The sequence below is a fragment of the Ursus arctos genome, unplaced genomic scaffold (assembly GCF_023065955.2).
Source record: "Ursus arctos isolate Adak ecotype North America unplaced genomic scaffold, UrsArc2.0 scaffold_10, whole genome shotgun sequence".
Taxonomy (NCBI): domain Eukaryota; kingdom Metazoa; phylum Chordata; class Mammalia; order Carnivora; family Ursidae; genus Ursus; species Ursus arctos.
Genome location: NW_026622764.1, coordinates 11,318,560 through 11,339,504, shown reverse-complemented (window position 1 = coordinate 11,339,504; position 20,945 = coordinate 11,318,560). Strand labels below are relative to the sequence as shown.

General features: G+C 37.6%; 1 protein-coding gene across 1 annotated transcript in view; it reads left to right on the top strand.

Moving 5' to 3' along the window:
• The first annotated feature begins 246 nt into the window (after positions 1–246).
• TM9SF2 (transmembrane 9 superfamily member 2) overlaps positions 247–20,945 on the top strand; it is a 57,892-nt gene continuing 37,193 nt past the window's right edge. The window contains exons 1-3 of the mRNA XM_026493533.4: positions 247–1,250; positions 13,566–13,633; positions 15,758–15,851. Of these exons, the coding sequence (XP_026349318.2) occupies positions 1,080–1,250; positions 13,566–13,633; positions 15,758–15,851 (333 nt within the window). The 5' untranslated portion in view covers positions 247–1,079. The remainder of the gene's footprint in view (positions 1,251–13,565; positions 13,634–15,757; positions 15,852–20,945) is intronic.

The following is a 20,945-nucleotide window of genomic DNA, read 5'->3' as shown; positions in this document are numbered from 1 at the left end:
AGGTACTCCCGGGTTTTGACTCCTTGCTATATAGTCTAATTAGATGCATTCTTACAAAGTATTCTTTCTAAAGCTCAACTGGATTGACTTTATGTCACCAAAAGCAAGTTACTCCTTGAAAAATACTCAAGAAAATTCACACCCACCAACACAAATACAAATGCGTAAGTGCACCTACAAACACGGTCATCGCGTCATTTCAATAACGAAAGTGACTAACTTGCTCAAAGGTGATCATACCAGATTGCTATTTCACTAGAACTACTTTCGTTACTGAACTGTTGCCTGTTTTCTTTTGCTGAGAAATGTCAACACTATCTTCTGTTCGCCTACTCCCGTTTTTCTCCCCACCTCATTTCCACTCATCTTTAAAGAGATCTTGTTTATTCCGCGCAAACTACAATCACTGCCCCACGCAAGAATGACCCATGGCATCTAATGCTTGGAACCTGTCCACGCAAACACCTGAGTATTTGAGACTTTCTGGCCAGTTCTTCCCCATTTGTTTCCGTATCCTGCTCCCAACCAGGCGTCTTCCGAACTTCTTCCCGCCGCCAACGCCGCCTGTATCAGCAGGTACTTTCGGGAGCACCAACCCTGTAACGGGTGTTGAGGTGCTACGGGCAGTGTGGTGAGGAAACCTCATGATTGTTACGGGAAACTGAACGAAAGCGGTAAGCCGGGGGGGCGCCAGCCGGACAGTGGGACGCTACCCGACGCCCCAAGAGAACTTTAGATCGGAATTTGGAGCCGGATGGTGAACGCGGAAGAGAGCAACCACCTAATCGGTCGGCTGAAAACCTGGAAAGTGGATTTCCTCCACGCTCCCTCCCGGAAACTCCTCCCGGGGCTTGCGGCCCCTCTTACTGAGCATGTGCAGGCGGAGTTGCGCATGCTCTGTCGAGCTCCGCTTCGGTTTCTGTTGCGGGACCCGCGGTGTCTCCTAGCGCAACCGGAACTGTCCGTCGCGGAGCCGTCCTCCCTCAGCTCCCCCGGTCTTGTAGTAGCGTCCGAGGTTCCCCGTCCCTCCTTCCCGCTTCACCCCCTCGGCTCGGCTGCCTTTCCCCGAAACAGCCGTCATGAGCGCGAGGCTGCTGGCGTTGTCGCAGCCTCGGTGGCCGAGGCTGCTGCTGCTGCTGCTTCTCCTGCTCGAGGCTGCCCCAGGCCCGTGTCCGGGCTCCGCCTTCTACCTGCCCGGCCTGGCGCCCGTCAACTTCTGCGAAGAAGAAAAAAAGAGTGACGAGTGTAAGGTGGGTGAGGCCTGGCGGACCTTTGAGTGATCTGACCGGAGGGGATCCTCCCCTTACCCCGGGAGCTGAGATCCGAGGGGAAGGGGGCGTAGCTGGGATGGGTCCGGTGTCCCGAGAAGTGCTTGGGTTCGGCTCGGCCGTAGGGCGGAGGTTCTGGAACCGCCTTTGGAGTAGATTCTGCGGGACTCAGTGGGCCTCAGGCTAGCCTTCGGTGTAGAGGTCCAGGTAACACGAGCAACTATATTCAGTTTGCTTGGAAACGGGCTATGTATGTTTGGCGCTCTGTTGGATTTGGGTGCATGCAGGTCAGCAAGCATTCCACGGGTGAGTGTTCGCTCACGCCCTGTCACGCACTCCAAGAAGTGGACGACCAGATCTTCCAGTTACTTTTTATTTCATTGCTTCCCGTCTTATTCTACTTTCTTGGAACTCCTGGTTGGTTTTGAGAACTTGTTTCTTTCTAGGACATTGGCATTTTAATTTCATGTTTAGCAGTTTGTTCCTTATTTGTGAATTTTAACACCCAGAGCAGCATAAACTGCATTAATAAAAAGTTGCTGTAATGGTTGAGAACGTTAATTTCTATCTTTTAAGTTAAAAAAATTTTTAACATGCAAAAAATGCATAAGATCCCACCAGTTAGTTTCTCAGAGAGTGTTTTAAACACTTTAAAGGAGCAGATGACAGGAGAAATGCGTTTTCTTCCTAGGGCAAATTTTGAAAACTTTGATCTCTTATGATCTTTACACTCAAGGTTTTCCGTTTAATTGCTAGTGAAGAGTCATAAGTAACTTGCTTTTAGATTATTCGATATAGAGCATCACGATATACATAACAATTATTTGAAGTTACTAACACCATTGGGGCATGAGGATCTCTTTGAAACCATTAATAATTTAACAATTCAAATAATCGTTCAGCAAACTTTTACAGTCTATAAATAGGTTTATTTACTAAGTTTGATTTTATTTTTAAAAGCTGGTGTTTATTTTATTACTGCTAGTTTTACTGTAGCTGTGAATTTCAAGCTTATTTTAGGGCATTAAATAAGCTATTAAATTTTTCATAGCATTTTACAGTTTGTTTTAAAATCTTGGATCTCTAAGAATGTCTAAGGATCTTTAAGGTTTACTCAAGTCAGCAGTTACCACTTGCATACTGTAACTTTCATACCCTGCAGTGCAAGAAGCTTTCACTCTTTGAGAGTTGTGACTGAAAGAATATATAGTGCTTACAAGTGGAAGAGAGAACTAATCTTGAAAGCACACTGGTTTTTCTGTTAAATATTTTAGTAGCCAACCTTTAAAACTTAGTGTTTGGTCTTTAAATTTAAATTTAACGGCAATCCTGTATTGTATTCCTAGTGCCTTGGAGACAAAAAATGTATCCCTGTCTTCTAGGGACCTCAAAGTAAAGGACATAAGCTTGTGAACAGATTATTGAAATCTGATATGTTATAAAAGATGTATGTCCAAAGCGCTTTAAAACACAAATGAGGAAACATCTGTGGATTGGAGTCTTTAGGGGAAAGCTGCAGAAAGAAAGTGATATTTGAGACGGACTTTAGAAAATGAATGAGTGAAATTTACAGGTGGTCTGCCTCTTAGTTGATTTTTGGTTTCTCAACAAGGCCTTTAGGTAGCTACTTTTAAGTTAACTTTTGGTTAATTTGGGAGAGTCCTGTGGCGTTTTTCATTTTCAAAGCTATAGGGATAAAACAGGCAAGGCAAAACGTTTTTTTCTGAAATGTTTGGATTTCATCTTTGTTGCCAGCTGCTCTTACATCTTGGTCAAAATGTAAACAACTCTTAGAAGAGCAGAAGGATGTACCTTTAGCACTTTTTTCCTACAATTTGACTAATTGGGATAGAGAATTTGAAGTAAACTTTAATATATCTTCTTGTTGCCTCTCAGAGGAGAAAAACAGTAAATAGTTCAAATTTTCATTACTTCAGTCAGGGTATTAATTTTTTCCTCATATATCATATTTAAGGAGGACAGTCATGTATATACTGTTCAGAAAAGCTGAAGGGAATTATTTTTTAAATAAATAATGAAAAGTAAAATGTTGTGAATGGGAAAAAATTATTTCCAGAAGATGCTATTAGCATAGGAAATCAGGAGTTGAATGAATTAGGTAGGATACTGATACTGTTTCCATCAGTTTTTCCATCTGTAAGATAGGGATGATCATATTTTCTTATTATCTATTCCCCTTGAAATGTGTTTTGCATTTGTTAGCAAAAAACCACAATATTTATCAATTGTGATATTATAAAACATTTGTAAGTATAGAGATGGAACAAGTATATCGTCCGCATGTGTAATTTTTTTTAATGTAGTCATTACATGTACAGTGTCCTGCATTTAGCTCACTATATTATTGAGAGACAATCAAAAGAACCCTGAGGATTTGGTCATTTTCTCCTCTCAAAATTGTTTTATGTTCAATTTACTGGCAGAGAAATAGGAGTCCAGTGAACATAAAATTCTATTTATTCTATTTATATTGCTCTAACTTCTGGTTTTGTAAATGCTGTGACTGTTCTATGGGTTCCTTTTTTTTTTTTTTTATTTACTATCACTACATGTACATACTTTTGAATGTCAATATAGTACACATTCTTACTGGTTTTTATTGGCCATATAGTATTTTATTCTATTGCCATACTGTAGTTTGTGTAACCGTTTCTTTCTTTCCTGCAGGGCATTGAGATTGGTCCCAGTTTTTTTTCTGTTATAAATAACTTTGCTAGAATATTTTCAGCAGGAATTACTTACATATTCCCAAATATAAAATTACTAGGTCAAAGGCATGAAGCAGTTTTATAGTTCTATTTAACATTGCCAGGTTTCTTTCAAAAAAGATAGGTTTGAAAAAAAAAAAGATAGGTTTGATTTATAATGCCTTTAGCTAAATGATTCCCTGTGTCTCCAGAATATTTTATAATTTTTATTATAGCTTTTAATAGCTATGTGATGGTATGGAAAACCTTAACGGTGTATTACTTTCATTGCTATTAAAGTTTCTCTTTTAATTATTTTCTATTATTTGTCTTGAGTTGTTAGTTTTTGAAACCATAGTAATAAAAGGATTGAAATGTGGTATTCTTTTCCTTTAGAATCCATTTTACTTCCTTAAAATTAAGGGACAACGGGTTGACTGCGATAAATAGAATAAAGCCCTGATCAGAAGTTAATAGATCTTCACAGAGTAAAATGGGCAGTTCTAATCTACTTTGTAAACGTTTCGATCATTTCAGTTAGCTGCTGCATGCTATTTGACTTTAGATCGGTCTTCAGTGTGCTGAGTGGCATTCTGATGACAAATAGCTGATTAGTGAGCAGTTCACTGTCTTTGCAGTTAACTTTCAATTAATTGTTAGCTTGTCAACATGAATTCAGACCTAACAACTAAACTCTCCAGAACATCTGCCACTTTTTTACCATTTGATGTATAGATTGTGTTCTTAGATGAAAGATTAAGAATTTCTTTCCTGTCCAGTAAGGAAAAATGACCAAATATATCCCTTGGTGTTGAAAGAAAATGTTTAACATTTTTTAATAAAAAGGAAACTTAATCAGAACCATACTTTTTTAAAAATTGAAGTATAGTTGACACATAATGTTACATTCCTTTTAGATGTGCAGTATAGTAATTGGGCAACTCTCATACAACACTGTTACAGTACCATTGACTATGTTCCCTGTGCTGTACCTTTCATCCCTGTAACTTATTCCTTCTGTAACTGGAAGCCTGTACCTTTCATTCCTCTTCATCTGTTTTGCCCAATACCACATCCCTGTCCCCTCTGGCAACCACCTATTTGTTCTTTGTATTTATGGATCTTTATGCTTTTGTTATTGTTGTTTATTCCTTTGTTTTGCTTTTTAGATTACACATGAATGAAATCATACAATGTTCGTCTTTGTCTGACTTCACTTAGTATCATATCCTCTAGGTTTGCCTATGACATTGCAAATGGCAAGATCTTATTCTTTTTTATGGCTGAGTAATATTTCTCTCTCTGTATGTACCACATTTTCTTTATCCATCTATTAGCGGACACTTAGGTTGCTTCCATATCTTGGCTATTGTAAATAATGCTATAGTCAACATAGGCTGCATATATATTTTCAAATTAGCATTATTGTTTTCTTTGGGTAAATGCCCAGTAGCAGAATTACTGGATTGTATAGTACTTCTATTTTTAATTTTTTGAGGAACCTCCATCCTGCTTTCCACAGTGGCTACACCAGTTTATATTCCCATCAACAGTGCGCAAGAAGGGTTCCTTTTTCGCCACATCCTCAGCAACCTTGTTTCTTGTTGTCTTGACGTTTGACTTTAGCCATTCTGAGAGGTGTAAGGTGATATCTAATTGTGGTTTTGATTGCATTTCCCTGATGGTGGGTGATGTTGAGCATCTTTTCATGTGTCCGTTGGCCATCTGGATGTCTTTGGAAAAATGTCTATTCAGATCCTTTGCCCATTTCTTAATTGGGTTATTTTGTTTTTTAGTATTACATTGTACAAGGTCCTTTTTTCTTTTTAAAAGATTTTATTTATTCTTGAGAGAGAGAGCAAGCACGACCAGCGGGGAGGGGGAGCGGCGCAGGGACACACTCCCTGCTGAGCAGGGAGCTTGTTGAGGGACTCCATCCCAGGGCCCTGTTTAAACCAGAGCCGAAGGTGATGCTTAACTGACTGAGCCACCCAGGCGCTCTACAAGGTCTTTATATATTTTGGATATTAACCCTTTATCAGATATATCTTTTCCCATTCGGTAGGTTTTCTTTTCATTTTGTCGATGGTTTCCTTTGCTGTGCAAAAGCGTCGTAGTTCAATATAGTCCCAGTAGTTTATTTTTGCATTTGTTTCCCTTGCCTGAGGAAGCATCCATAAATATGTTGCTGAGGCTGATGTCAAAGAGATTACAGCCTATGTTTTCTTCTGGTTTGTGGTTTCAGGTCTCACATTTAGATCTTTAATCTATTTTGAGTTTCTTTTTGTGTATGGTGTAAGAAAGTGATCCAGTCTTCCAAGCACCATTAATTGAAGAGACTGTCTTTCCCCCATTGTAAATTCCTGCCTCCTTTGTCATAGATTAATTGACCATATATTTATTGGGTTTATTGCTGGGGTCTCTGTCCTGTCGCATTGATCTGTATGTCTTTTTTTGTGCCAGGATCATACTGTTTGATTACTATAGCTTTGTAGTGTATCTTGAAATCTGGGATTGTTGAATCCTCTAGCTTTGTTCTTTCTCCAGATTACTTTGGCTCTTTAGGGTCTTTTGTAGTTCCATATGAATTTTAGGTTTATTTGTTCTAGTTCTGTGAAAAATACTACTGGTATTTTGATAGGGATTACATTGAATCTATAGATTGCTTTAGGTGGTATGGACATTTTAACAATACTCTTCTAATCCATGAGCATGATATATCTTTCCATTTGTTTGTGTCCTCTTCAGTTTCTTTCACAGTGCTCTATAGTTTTCAGAGTACAGGTCTTTCACATCCTTTGTTAAGGTTATTTCTAGGTATTTTATTCTTTTGGGTGTAATTGTAAATGGCATTGTTTTCTTAATTTCCCTTTCTGCTACTTCATTATTAGTGAATAGAAACGTGGCAGATTTCTGTATATTGTGTCCTGCAAATTTACTGAATTCTTTTATTACTTCTAATAGTTTTTTGGTGGAGTCCTTAAGGTTTTAGGTATAGTATCATGTCATCTGTTATAGTGACAGTTTTACCAGAATCATACTTTTAAATGTTCTTTGTTGGTAGTTACGTTTAGAAATGTTTGATAAATTTTGTGTCTGTTATTTTGGGAACAGTTGCCTTTAAATATGGAGTAAGTAAAATTTAAGAAAACAGTTCTTAATGTTGCTTTGAATAGACATACTGTATATTTTACTTGTTTTAATATGACCATAGATATAGTTTGAAGATTTTGAAATACCTTAAAAAATGTACTTACATATGAACTTATTGATATAATTGATATATATTTACTTATTGGTATTTAGTTTCACATTATCAGAGTTTTCTCTGGAATAAGAGATTGATTCTTAGTTTCTGGAAACTAATCAGTGTATGTGTGTCATTGATAATGTTTCAAATATGAAATTTGGCATTGGGATGAGTTTGACTATGATAAATTCACATTCCAACAATTGTTTTTTGTTTTTTGTTGGTTTTTTTTGCCCCTGTGCAAAAAGTATGTGGAGTTAAAGTTCGCTTTCAGAAGTTAAATTTTTTGAGTAAAATTATTTTAAAACTGAGATTGTTCATTATAGTGGATCTGAGAACTAGGATTGGGAAAGCAAGCAAGGTCGATACAGATAAAATACTGTCCTGCTCCTGTTGGCTCTCCACAAAGGGAAGCCCGTCCAAAGGTGTATTTTTGAGCATCTGAAACAGAGCCACAGACATGTGCTTTATACCCCACACCCCACACACAAATTCTAGAGACTGGTCTGCGTTCTGTGGGCCTTAGAGCCCAGTTGTTGAGGCTCTTACTTCTTTGTACTTAATCAGTGTCCTTTTAGTAAGTGTTGTAGTTAATTGTAGCTGCTTTAAATGTGCTCTACAAGGTTACAAGGTTTTTCTCTGTTGCCATTAAAATTAACTAAGTATTGATGAGAGGCTTTGGAGGAACCTTTTGAAATATATTTTCTTTGCTCTTGTTCTGAACTTTCAAACCTATTTATCGCCTATGCTAATAATAACGATGAAGACTGCAATTTGTGTACTTTGTGGGTGCCTTAGTTACTCCTCAGAACAATCCCATGATTTGTAAATGGGGAGACCGAAGCTGAATAAGATGTAGTAACTCTTTCAGGGCGCCTGGGTGGCGTGGTCGTTAAGTGTCTGCCTTTGGCTCAGGGCGTGATCCCAGAGTCCTGGGATCGAACCCCACATCAGGCTCCTCGTCTAGGAGCCTGTTTCTTCCTCTCCCACTCTCCCTGCTTGTGTTCCCTCTCTCGCTGGCTGTCTAATAAATAAATAAAATCTTTAAAAAAAAAAAAAAAGGAAAAAAAGATGTAGTAACTCTCTCAAGTGGTGAAGCAAAGATGCAGCTCCTAGAGTGTCTGATTCTGAAGGTTGAGCTCTTCACACCACGTTGGGGTACTGCTGTATCTTCCATGCGGAATAGTCTCTACCTCTTCTGCCTCACCCCGGACATCCCTGGCTGCTAATTGTCCTTGACTTCCACAGTTGATGCAGTTTTAACCTGTGTAACCAGTTTTTAAGTAGTCAGATTTTGTATTTATTCCTTTCTTTGATACAATCTAAAGTTGAAATTTTATTCTTCAGTGAGATGGGGTAAAAGGAAGCACCTTGTATCTAGGAGATTAGCTTCTGGGCGTTGCTGGTCAGATTACTCAAAGTTCATGAGCATCCATTTATGAGTTCCAGCATTTCCATTGGGATTGTTTTATTGTGTCTGAGTTAAGATTTCCCTTCTTCAAAATTTTTCCCACAGTGGACTTCTCTAATATTAAGTGGCTGAAATGTCCATAGTTTTCCTTTTCTGTGGCTGTGCCTTGGTATCTCAAAGCCTTTTCTGACTTGCTTTGATTCTTGTTCAGAGTCACATTTCTTCTCTGAATATTTCTTTCTACCTTGAAAACCAGTTGTAGATACGGTTGGGAGCTGCAGGTAAAGTGGAATAAAAGCAAAAACAAAGGAACAAGGAAATAGGGGGGAAAATGCAGCCCTGTGGTGTGGCACACATGGCTTAAAGCAGTAAAACAAAGTGTATTTGGGACCAAAGCTGGGATCATACGTAGAATGGGTAGGTTAGGACCAGAAAAAAAAATTGTGCATTTGGGAGGAGGAGAATTTAGAAGGGAGACCATAGCACTCTAAATTAAATAAACCATTTCCATAAAAAATTTCTTAGGGTGGGATTCCTTTGTCTAAGTCTTGCTTTAGAATTTACAGTCTTGCTTTAGGATTTATCTGTAACTTCCTTAAAAAGTTCAGTGTTGTCACAACTTTCCATGCTTGTATTAACTCAGTTTGGGACCCTTTGAAAGCAGGAATGTGAAGTAAGTAACCTTTAAAGCTCTTCCTGGTTATATCAGTGATATTTTGGAGTCGGCTGACTCTATTTAAGGCAAATTTCCAGAAGGAGATGCACTTAATTAACTTTTGGATGGGAAATAAAGATATTTAGAGTGGAAAGTGACCATAAAATTAACCAAATATTGTCATTTTATAGCACATTGCTATTTTAATGATAAAAAAAACTAAATCCTTTGGGATTCAGTAACTACCCCAAGAACTTATAAATAGCTTTGTCACTTTTTTCTTTTACTCTCTTGAATGTATGTCTTGTCTCTCCATCTGGATTAAAAATTCTTCAAAGGCAAGTGTTCATGTCTTTTGTATTATTATGTCACTCATAATGTCTAGTATTGTGGCCATTAAATTAATGTGTTGAGTGAATGACTTTCTCATGGTCATTCAGGATTTATTGTTCTTGGGAATGTTCTTCAGTTTTCATGTATATTGCATATTGTTTCCTCCTATTTAATATTTATTTTGAAGTCATCTTTCCTAGTCCAGAACAGCTTTCCACACTAAATTTTACTCTTTCATCTTTATTTCTTACTGCTTTGATTTGGCTTCTGTTGCTTCATAGGAAGACTAAAGTCTACTGAACTTTAAAGCCTTTTCTTTTTCCAACTTTTAATTACGACAGTCTTCAAAATTCAAAAAAGTTGATGGAATAGTATAATGACCACCTGTATATCCATCTAGACCTCTAGAGCCAGCAGTTGATTATATTTTTCTTATTTGTTTTATCCATGTCTGTGTTTATATTTTTAGGGATAAATGTCATGATGTCTGTAGCATACTTTTGCCTTTCATGAAACCACATAAACTCACTAGCAACCTCATTTCCTTTCTCCTTTCCATTTTTAACATTTTCTCTACTACCATACTACAAGGATCTTTAAAGCAGTTTTATTTATTTATTTGTTTATTTTTATTTTTTATTTTTGAGAGAGAGAGAGAGCATGTGTGCAAGCAGGTTGGGGGGGTGCAGAGGGAGAGGGAGAGAGAATCTCAAGCAGGCTTCACACCCAGCATGGAACCCAATGCAGGACTCAATCTCACAACCCTGAGATCATGACCTGAGCTGAAACCAAGAGTTAGATGCTTAACGACTGAGCCACTCAGGTGTCCCTACAAGGATCTCATTCTTAAAATATTACTTAAATTTCCTTGTTTCAGTGTAAGATTTCATATGTAAAATATAGAGTATTATAAATATAGCAAATTTACAAATATGTTGTAGATTGCTCTGTTCTCTGTTAAAGATATCATTAATTGTAATTTGCATTTCTTAGCATGTTGTGAGACAATAATTTTTAAATTTTCAGATTCTCACAATTTAAAAGAAGAATGAAAGTGCTACAGAAATAGCCAGGATGAATTGAATATCCAAGGTGTGGTGTTTTTTGTTTTGTTTTGTTTTTAAAGATTTTATTTATTTATTAGACAGAGATAGAGACAGCCAGCGAGAGAGGGAACACAAGCAGGGGGAGTGGGAGAGGAAGAAGCAGGCTCATAGCGGAGGAGCCTGATGTGGGGCTCGATCCCATAACGGGGGGATCACGCCCTGAGCCAAAGGCAGACGCTTAACCGCTGTGCCACCCAGGCACCCCCCAAGGTGTGTTTTGATTTAGTTCACTGAATAATAGAAAAAGGTCCATAATTTAATGGTAATATTTGTGATAGACTAACTTTCTTGTAAAAGTAAGTGTGGAAAAACATCAGAAGAGACAAGAAGGAAGAGAAGTAGGGCCTGGACTGAGAGCAGAAGAAATTAAAAGTGATGGTAGTGGCACTTGAGTTTTCTCACTTTTTTTTTTGAGTTAGGAGTCCAGCTTTTGAACTTATTTCCTTGTCTTAAAGTAGAGCAAGTAATCCCTAGCTCATAAAGTTATTATGAGACTTGTGCTTGATAATTATCATCTTCCCCTTCCCTAAGCTGAAAGCTAAGAAAAGAGTAATGAATAGGCATAAATAGTATATCAGAAGCCTGCTGTCTTAGTGTCCTTTTATGGGAGCGGGAGAAACCCTCAAGGTTATCCTTATAGTGATAAATATTCAGATGTAGGAATGTCCGTTTTCTCCGAAATAGCAATAGTAGCTATGTTTATTTAATCATTTACCTTATAGTTATCGTGTGCCAACTGTGGACCAGCTTCCATATTCTTACCTGTTTTATTATCACCTCATACATTTCTCACATTCAAAATTACTACTTGACCAAAAGCTCATATTTATTAAGAGTAAATTTAGGATTTGAAACGAACTGAGCAGTTTGGTGCTATGCTGTCTCCAGACCGAAGTTGTGTTGCCTACTTGTTTATGTGTTGTGTGTAAAAATTAGTTTTGTTTTTAGGAGAAAGATTTGTGAGAAGAATTGTTCTTTGGAGTTTGCTGTTTTGGAAAAATTTGTGGGCAGCCCCTGATAATATAGACATCCTTATAAATCACAAAGCAAGGCTAAAACATATGCTTGTTAACACCTTTGTTATTAGGAGTGGAATGTGAAGCTACTTCACCAGGTTAGGAAAAGTTGACAGATAAGGTAAATTTAGTGAGAATTTGATAATAAAGGAGACAGAGAGGGAAAGTGTGAGCGGAGAGGGGGCAGAGAGAGAGAAAGAGAGAGTAAGAAGCAGACTCCCCGCTTAGCATGGAGCCCAACTTGGGGCCCAATCCCAGGACCCTGAGATCACGACTTGAGCCGAAATCAAGAGTTGGACACTCAACTGACTAAGTCACCCGGGCGCCCCAGCTCTAACCACATTTTAAGTGACAAATAGCCATGTGTGTATTTGACAGTGCAGCTAAGAATATGTCTATCATTGCTTAAAGTTCTGTTGGACACTGTTGCATAATAGTAAATACTTAGTACCAAGCACTGCTCTTTGAATCTTTTCAAAACCACTCAAGAAGCAGGGGTTATTATTCCATTCTCCAAAGGAAAAAAGCTGTGTGAAAAAACTTATCCAAGATCACACAGCTAGTAAATGTCATAGTCAGGATTTAAACTCAGGCAACCTAGCTTCAGAGTCTTTGTTCTTGATCTCTTTGTACTGAACGAGGTTGAAAGTAAGGAATAGGCTTAACTGTGGTACAAGGGATTTAACTTCTGCGGTGAAAATGAGGCTCTTACAGATTTTGAAACTCAAAACCTAGGAAGTTCCATAGAATTATAATAGCTGTATTCCTTCCTAGAAGGAAATCTAGAGATGTGAACTGGGTTAGCTTTTTAGGGACCTTTCAGTCTTCATGAAGATATATTAAATAGGGTGTTTAGATTCTGAAGTGTCTTCAAAGCAGTGTTGACCCCTTATAATTAGTGAAAATTATTTTGGCAGAGTAAGCCATCACCTGGGAATTCTGCCTTCGCAGCAGTTAACTTATATTTGTGTTAATTATTCAAGCATTCTGTAATGCCTAAATGTCGTGTCCCATTATCTTTTTAGCTAAAATGACTAATGGCAAAGAGTATTTTATGCAAGGAGACACAGTTTAATTTTTTGTGTGTATTTAAGACAGTGTTACCATTGAGTAATGTCATTTGCTTACAATTTTAGGGATTGCACATGATGCTGTTCTCACTACTGTATACAGAGGCTAGTGTCTTATCTTACACTGTATATCAGGAATAGTGGATGAGCATTTATTTTAGCAGATTAATAGTGTACTTTAGGCATTCCCTATTCTGATTATCATTAAATTTATTTGCTTTTATTTATTTAACAAATATATAGCACTTCTTGTTTTGTCACTGAAGTTTTTTATAAATGTTAACTCATTTAATCTTCATACATTTCTCTCTCTAAAATAATAAATAAGTAAATAAATGAATAAATAAATATTGGGGGGAGGGGAAAGAGGGACTCCTGGGTGGCTCAGTCGGTTAAGCTTCCGAATCTTGGTTTCAGCTCAGGAAATGATCTCATGGGTTGTGAAATCGAGCCCTGCATGGGGCTCTGCACTCAGTGAGGAGTCTGCTTGAAGATTCTCCTTCTGCCCCTCCCCTGCTCTCTCTTTCTCTCTCAAATAAAAAAAAAATTATTGGAGACATTTGCAACTACTAAAAATATTTTATTGTAATTTAACTGCGTATAAGTCTACTCAGTGAGTGGATTTATGGGAGAAATGTTTAAATATCGAATTTTACATTTCAAACATGTCAAATTCTTTTTCAGTTCTAAGCGTGACTTAAGTTTTGATCTCTGTTTATATTCTAATTCTGTGTTTCTTCATTTTCAGGCTGAAATAGAACTATTCGTGAACAGGCTTGATTCGGTGGAATCTGTTCTTCCTTATGAATATACAGCGTAAGTTTTTCAGCTTGGTTTTTATATAAAATTGTATTGACTCATCAGAATTTTGTACTTTCAGAAATTTATTTTCTTCACAGTTATGGATGAATTCATATGTATTTTAAACATGTACAGGGCCCGAAAACATTTTTCAAGGGGTATTCTTTATTTCCAAGGTAGAGTTAAAATGTGAACCATAATTTTTTTCAGTACAGTAGAAGCACCAACTAAAACAATGGATTTCTTTTTTTATCTGAGTTGACAAAAAACCATTGTGTTTTCTTTAAATTTTTTAATTATAAAAAAACCCACACAGTTTTAAACAAAATTCTTATATCCCACATAATCCCCAGAAACAGTTGCTTTGTTTTCTGCTCCACATTTTTTCTCTCCATATTCTAATGTCCCTAACCACATCTATACATTTTTGTTGTAAACAAAAGTGGTTTTGCACCTTTTTCTCACTTAATCTATTTGTGGGCATCTTTCCATGTTACTACACAGCTACAGTTACCTTAGTCTTTTTTGTAGCTGTTTATTCTTTCTTTCTTTCTTTTTTTTTTTTTTTTTTAAGATTTATTTGTTTATTTTAGAGAGAGAATGTGTGAGCATGAGCAGGAGGGGCAGAGGGAGAGGGAGAGAGAATCCCAAGCAGACTTTGTGCTGAGCACGAAGCCTGATGTGGGTCTCAATCCCACGACCCTGAGACCATGACCTGAGCCAAAACCAAGAGTCGAGCACTTAACCAGCTGCGCCACTCAGGTGCCCCTCTTTTTCTTTTTCTTTTTTTCTTTCTTTCTTTTTTTTTTTTTTAAAGTAAGCTCTCACCCAATGTGGCACTTGAACTCATGACCCCAAGATCAAGAGTTGCATGCTCCACCAGCTGAGCCAGCTGGGTGCCCCTGTTTATTTTTTCTTTGTAGAGATTGTATAGAGTCATGTATGATTTGTTTCACTAATTCTTTGTCTATGAACGTTGGATTGTTTTCATTTTTTGATATTATAAAAAAAGCTGCATAAATATGCTTTATTCATTTGACCACTATATACCATATTTGGTATAAAGCGTAGTTCCTAAATTTTAGTTGGCTTCTAAATTACTGTGGTATCTGAAAGTTTTAAAAGAAAGTATGTGTTTACCGTAGAGAAAAGCACACATCAAAAAGTAAGACTATCCTGTATAGATAGTTCTATAGATAGAATTTGTATGCCTAAATATGTGTAAAAAGAGAGCATAACATTCATGAATGGATAGACCATCATTTATGTAACTATTATAGACCTAAATGCTCTAGTTTTGTTTCTTTTGTTTTGTAAATAAATATATCTCCTTAAATCTTTGTGGGTATTCCTGGGAAAACTCAGTGATCTCTTATATCCAGTGCATGGAAAGTCTTCATTTGGAGATTTCCCAGCTCCGGTTTTTTATTACCTAAGATTCGTCTTTCTCTTGGGAATCTAATCTGTAGCCATCACAGCATGGGTCTCAAGTACTCCCATATCATTCCAAAATGAACACAGAAGTGTCCTTTAATTTTCTATAGCAAAGCTGAAATTTGGCTATAGTGTTTAAAGAAAACTTTATTAAAATCTGGTTAATAATACAAGGGAATTACAGAGAAGCTCGCAGCTGACTGATTATGGCTTCTCCACAATTTCCTGTTCCCTAGGGTCTGTCTTGCCATGCTTCCCATGTTGGATGTGTTGGCCAGTGTATCAGGTTGAGGCAGAAACCCAGGGAACTTTGACACATCTTCCTGAAATATCATTATTATGTAAAACTTTGGATTAGGAAGTTACAACAAAAGGAGATAAGTTAACAAAATTCACTTGAAAAATAAGGATGTAAATAATTTTATCAGTGGAATGAGTAAAAATAATGTATGAGTTTTTTAAATTGTATAATTTACATCTTCAAAAAGATAGTTAGACATCAAGTATTCTCAGGCCTAATTTTCTGATGTTTTCGTTTTTTGTTTTGGGGAAATGCACATGGAACTTGGAGTATAACTGTCTTATTCATTGTAGAGCTACTGGAATGATCAGTACTTAATCTGCCCTCTAGATTGGCTAGGGGTTTGATATTGCATTGTTTCCTTTTATGTGTAAGAGCTTAAATACTCTCCCCCCACCCACCAGGTTTGATTTTTGCCAAGCATCAGAAGGAAAACGCCCATCTGAAAATCTTGGTCAGGTATTATTCGGGGAAAGAATTGAACCTTCACCGTATAAGGTTTGTATTCAGCGTTATATAGAAGTTATTTAGTTGCTTCTTTCTCTTTCTTTCATTTCTTTATTTTTTCTTTCTTTTCTTTTTTTTCCCCCTTCTTTTTTTCTTACAGAAAAGCCTGAGATAACTTAGCTCTCATAGCTAAGTAGGATTTTATTTCTCTTTTACCTGTGGAAATAATTTTTTAAACTCACAGTTTGGAAGGATCCCTCTCCTCACAATATGTCATGGATAAGTTTGCCTTAACGTACATTCGTGTACCAGTATTATAAATGATAAGGTGGTGGCCTAAAGGATAGCACTCCAACCTCCAGCCTCACTTTCAGAGGGACCAGAAACCCAGCCTTCAGTCATGAAAAGTGGCCCAGCGGCTCCCCGTTTCCTTCCCCCCTTTGGGAACAGTATTCATGCATATTATACATATTGCCTCTTAGCAAATACAGCACTATTTGGGCTCCCACATTGGGTTTGGGGAAGCTAACCTTTCTCTTTTGACCATTGAAAGTATATTTGGAATGTTCTCAGTACATTTTTAGGACATCAGTTAAACCAAAGTAAGCACAGTATAAGAGATTCTCTTCAATATAAGTACTTCATCATCGCCCAGAATTGTTTTACCTTTTAAATCTCTTAACTCTTAAGCCTGTTTTCCTTCTGCATTGCTTGGTCCCCTGTTCATTTTATATGATCTGCTCTCCTACACAAAGAATAATGCTCACTGTCTTTTACAAAAATTAAGCTCGTTTATAATAACAGTGTATTGCCATATAAAAACTTAAATGATATGGAATAATATAAAGTGAAAAGCAAGACTATCTTACCCCCAGTTTCACATCACAGTTTTTTGTTAATCTTTCCTGAAATTTTCCATGTACTTAAAAGCATATATAAATGAAATCAGATTTACTTATTTATGGTTTAACATATTCTGCACTGTGCATTTTCCCTTTAACTCTCTACTTTGGGCATCTGTCTGCATGAACACATTTGCTTTAATCACTGTAACTTGACTCCCAAGTTTTATTCCCCAGCCTGATTCCTCTCTCAGAGTCTCATCCTTGCCTTCTATGACTTAGGCCCCATGGTTAGCTGCCTTCTCTGCTTTCTCACTAGATACTGCTATCTATTTTTCTTGGCACTTCATTGCACTGAGCATCTGTCCAGCAAATCCTCACACCTAGAGTGGTCCCACTACCCATCTTAGTCCCTCTAGCACTGTACTGCCCTGTGAAGCACTGGGGAAAAGACACAGAGTTGGGCAAGTTTAATTCACATAATTGTACAAGTTCACAGTTTTCAACCATAAGTCCTCTTAATATATTGCAATTTAAAATTTTCTGCCCTAAAGATGCCAGTAATTTAAAATGTTTCCAAAAACAGGGGCGCTGGGTGGCTCAGTCGGTTAAGCGTCTGCCTTTGGCTCAGGTCATGATCTTGGGGTCCTGGGATCAAGCCCCACATTGGGCTCCCTGCTCAGCGGGGAGTCTGCTTCTCTCTCTGCCCTTCACCTTGCTTGTACTCTCTCTCTTGCTTGCGCTCTCTCTCAAATAAATAAATAAAATCTTAAAAAAAAATTATTTTCAAAGACAGATTTGAAGGCATATGGGATGAAGTTACTGGGGGGAAAAGGTGTTCAAAGTGGATAGACATAGGTATTACTGAGCCGGGCAAACATATTAATTATCTATCATCTTAATTGTGTATCACTCCCTGATATGATATTTTGAAAGATTACTTTGGAAGTTACTGCATTGTTTTTATAGCAGAGGTTGATTTTCAGACAGATTTATTAAATTTTACCATCAACTTAAGCTGTTCCTGCGGTGTCTCAGCCCCGTTATTCTGTTCCGTAATGCCTTCGCCTTGAGAAATGATGGAAGGGAAGAGCATCAGTAACATCTTCAGTGAACTTGAGGGGCAGCAGGAATTTCTTGCAGTAAACAGCCCATAACAGATTGTGGATAAACAGAGGGAAGGCCAATAAAATATTCAAAGCCCTGGAGAAGTTTTGCCCCTTTAGGATAGAATTTAAGGGCAAATTACTTTCATGATAGGCTTCCGTCCAGGATATGTTTATTTACAGTGAAAGACAGCCTTGTTTATGCAAAGGACCCTTCTTTTAGGCCTACTGCTTTGCAGATTTAATTTTGATCCACGAGTTGAGGTAAAATAGGAGAACAGGAGTGCTTCAAAATGAAGAAAGGTGTACATCTCACATTTTCTGTGAGTTTCCTAGAATTTCTTAGGACAAGATATGTGCTAAAACAAAATCTTTGAGTCCCAAGCTTTAAGTGACAGAGCAGGCATTTCTTAAGGCCAAGGCATAGGTAAACAGAAATGTGGGGCTGAAAGATTAGATTTTTGTCCAAGCCAACAATAAATGTATTGACATATTTTTCATTTTTGATTCAGTATTGATTCTTTGTTCTTTATTTTCACAGAGTTTTGCCTTACTTTATATCCGCAGTAAAAACAATAGTAACAGCCAGAAACAAAACAAAACCCCAAATCTGCTTTGCTATCTTTTATTTATGAATTCTGTTGAGGTCAGGAAAACAGCAGTGCCAGGTTGTATGTGTGATGTGAAGCTGGAGCCACATTTCATCTCAAATCTAAGCAATCATACTCACTCCCAGGGTCATACAATCTCATCCCAAATCTAACCAATCATTCTCATTCATTTACTCACTTAACATGTTTGTGCCAGGCTTTGTGGTAGGTGTGGCACACAGCAGAGACCAGAGGCAAAAATCTCTGCCCTCGCGGATCTTATATTCTGATGAGCAGGAGGAAACAAAATGAATTCCTAAAATATATAGTGTATCAGTTGCTGATGGAAAAATTGTCAAAAAACAAATCAGGGAAGGTGGATTGAGAATTGGCAGTTTTAAATGGGCCAGCGAAAGTCTTGCTGAGAAGGTGACATTTGAGCAAAAGACCTGAAGCAAGTAAGGGAGTGAGCCACGTGAATATCTGGGAGAATGTTCTCTGTGAAGAAAGCAGCAAATGCACTGGCTCTAAGATTTCAGCATGCCTGGTGTGCTCAAAGTACAGAAAAAAGTTGGGATGACTTGAGCAGGCAAACAAGATAGAGAATAGCAGGAAATGGGGGCAAAGAAGCAGTGGGACCACATCACATAGTAACTTACAGGCCACTATAAAGATGCAGACAAGATGGTTAGCACTGAAGGGTTTTGAGTAGGCTTAGACTTTGACAGGATCACTAACTAGGGCTGCTGTGTTGAGGATGGACCATGAGAGAACAAGGAGAGAAGAGGGGAGACCGGTAAGGAGGCTCTCGAAATCATTGAGATATATATGACTTGATAGTAGCTCAGACCATGGGGTAGACGGGTCGGTGTTGTGAAGTGGTCAGAATCTCAGAAACTGGTTACATTTTGAAGGTGGAGTCAGTGCAGCAGAATTTGCTGAGGGATAGGATGTGGGGTGTGGGTTATCTGTTTTCTAGAATGGGATAGTCTCTGGGAAGAGCAGGTTTGAGGGGAATGGGAAGTTAAGCATCTAATTAAGGATATGGAGTAAACATTTGAATGTATGTGTCTGAAATTTGGAGGAAGAGTTCAGCCTAGATATATACATTTGAGAATCATCATCAGTGCATAAATGGTATTTAAAGCCAGGAACTGTTGAGATCCCCAAGGGGGAGTGGGTATAGATAATGAAGAGAAGGATTCTAAGGATTGAGTCTTGGGGCACTTGGTGTTACTAGATCACAAGATGAGGATTCAGCAAAGGAGATTACCTCAAATACATGAGTTAATAAATGTTTATTATTATGATTAAACATCCTCTGGTTTTGCTATTTTCCTTCACAATTGAACACACAGTTGACTTGCCTAAGCCCAGTAAGCATTGGATTGATTTGCCATTTTTCGTATGGCTAGTAATGTCTGTCTCTGCTTAATTTAAATTTGATGCCTATCCCTCTGATTCCTTAGTATGTAAACCTTTTTTTTTTTTTCATTTTCCTTTCTTTAAAAAGGTACCTACAAGGTGCATATAAGGTTAAGAATATTAAATAATTGTACAAACATTGCTACATTTACAGAAGTAGCAGTGCAGGGGCGCCTGGGTGGCTCAGTCGTTAAGCGTCTGCCTTCAGCTCAGGGCGTGATCCCGGCGTTATGGGATCGAGCCCCACATCAGGCTCCTCCGCTATGAGCCTGCTTCTTCCTCTCCCACTCCCCCTGCTTGTGTTCCCTCTCTCGCTGGCTGTCTCTCTCTGTCAAATAAATAAATAAAATCTTTCCAAAAAAAAAAAAAAAGTAGCAGTGCAGCCAAAATTAACTCTTGGCTGACAGGTGGCAGCAGTGGGCTACGCTTGAAGCATTTGCTTGTCGGCTGATGCACAGAAGCCATTTAGGTGTTTTAATAATGTACAAAACAGTGGACTACTTAAAAGTGAAACATAAGCAAGTTTTTTTTAACTACCTATGATAAAGTTGGAGTGTATTGAGTGGTATACAATTATGGACTCTATATAGTTAGTTTGTAAAGTAAATTATAGCCTTTAGAAAACTAGGAAATACAGTTTTAAAATGAAGCCATATATGGATCCTGATAAAGTAAACTTCTATAATATATTATGAATATCATTATTTTTACACACATGAAATAAGTCCTAGACTCCAAAATTGGAGGAATCCTTAGTTTTTTAACTTTTAAATTGCCAATTGTTGTTTAACCCTTACTATTTGTTTCAATTTTATTAAATAAGATCGTGAAAATTGACAGTCTTTTCAAATGTGAGTAAAAAGAATCATGTTTACCCTGAATTTTAGACATCCAAGTCTGACTTTTTCTTGTCTCATCACAGCCTGTTACTCACTGCTGAATCTCTCTTACCTGGCACATAGGGGCACTTAACAAATATCCATCAAATGAATATATGGACATAAAAACTTGTCTGCTCATTACAAGAAAGCCTTCCACTCCACAATTTCCAAAACATCAGAGGACATTACTATAGAAAAACTGATGTTCCATTTTGTTCTACATGTAATTTTTTCCCCTTTCTAGGAATCAGTTACATTTAAAAGGTGGATGGATTGAAATTATCAAAAATAAAAATAAAAA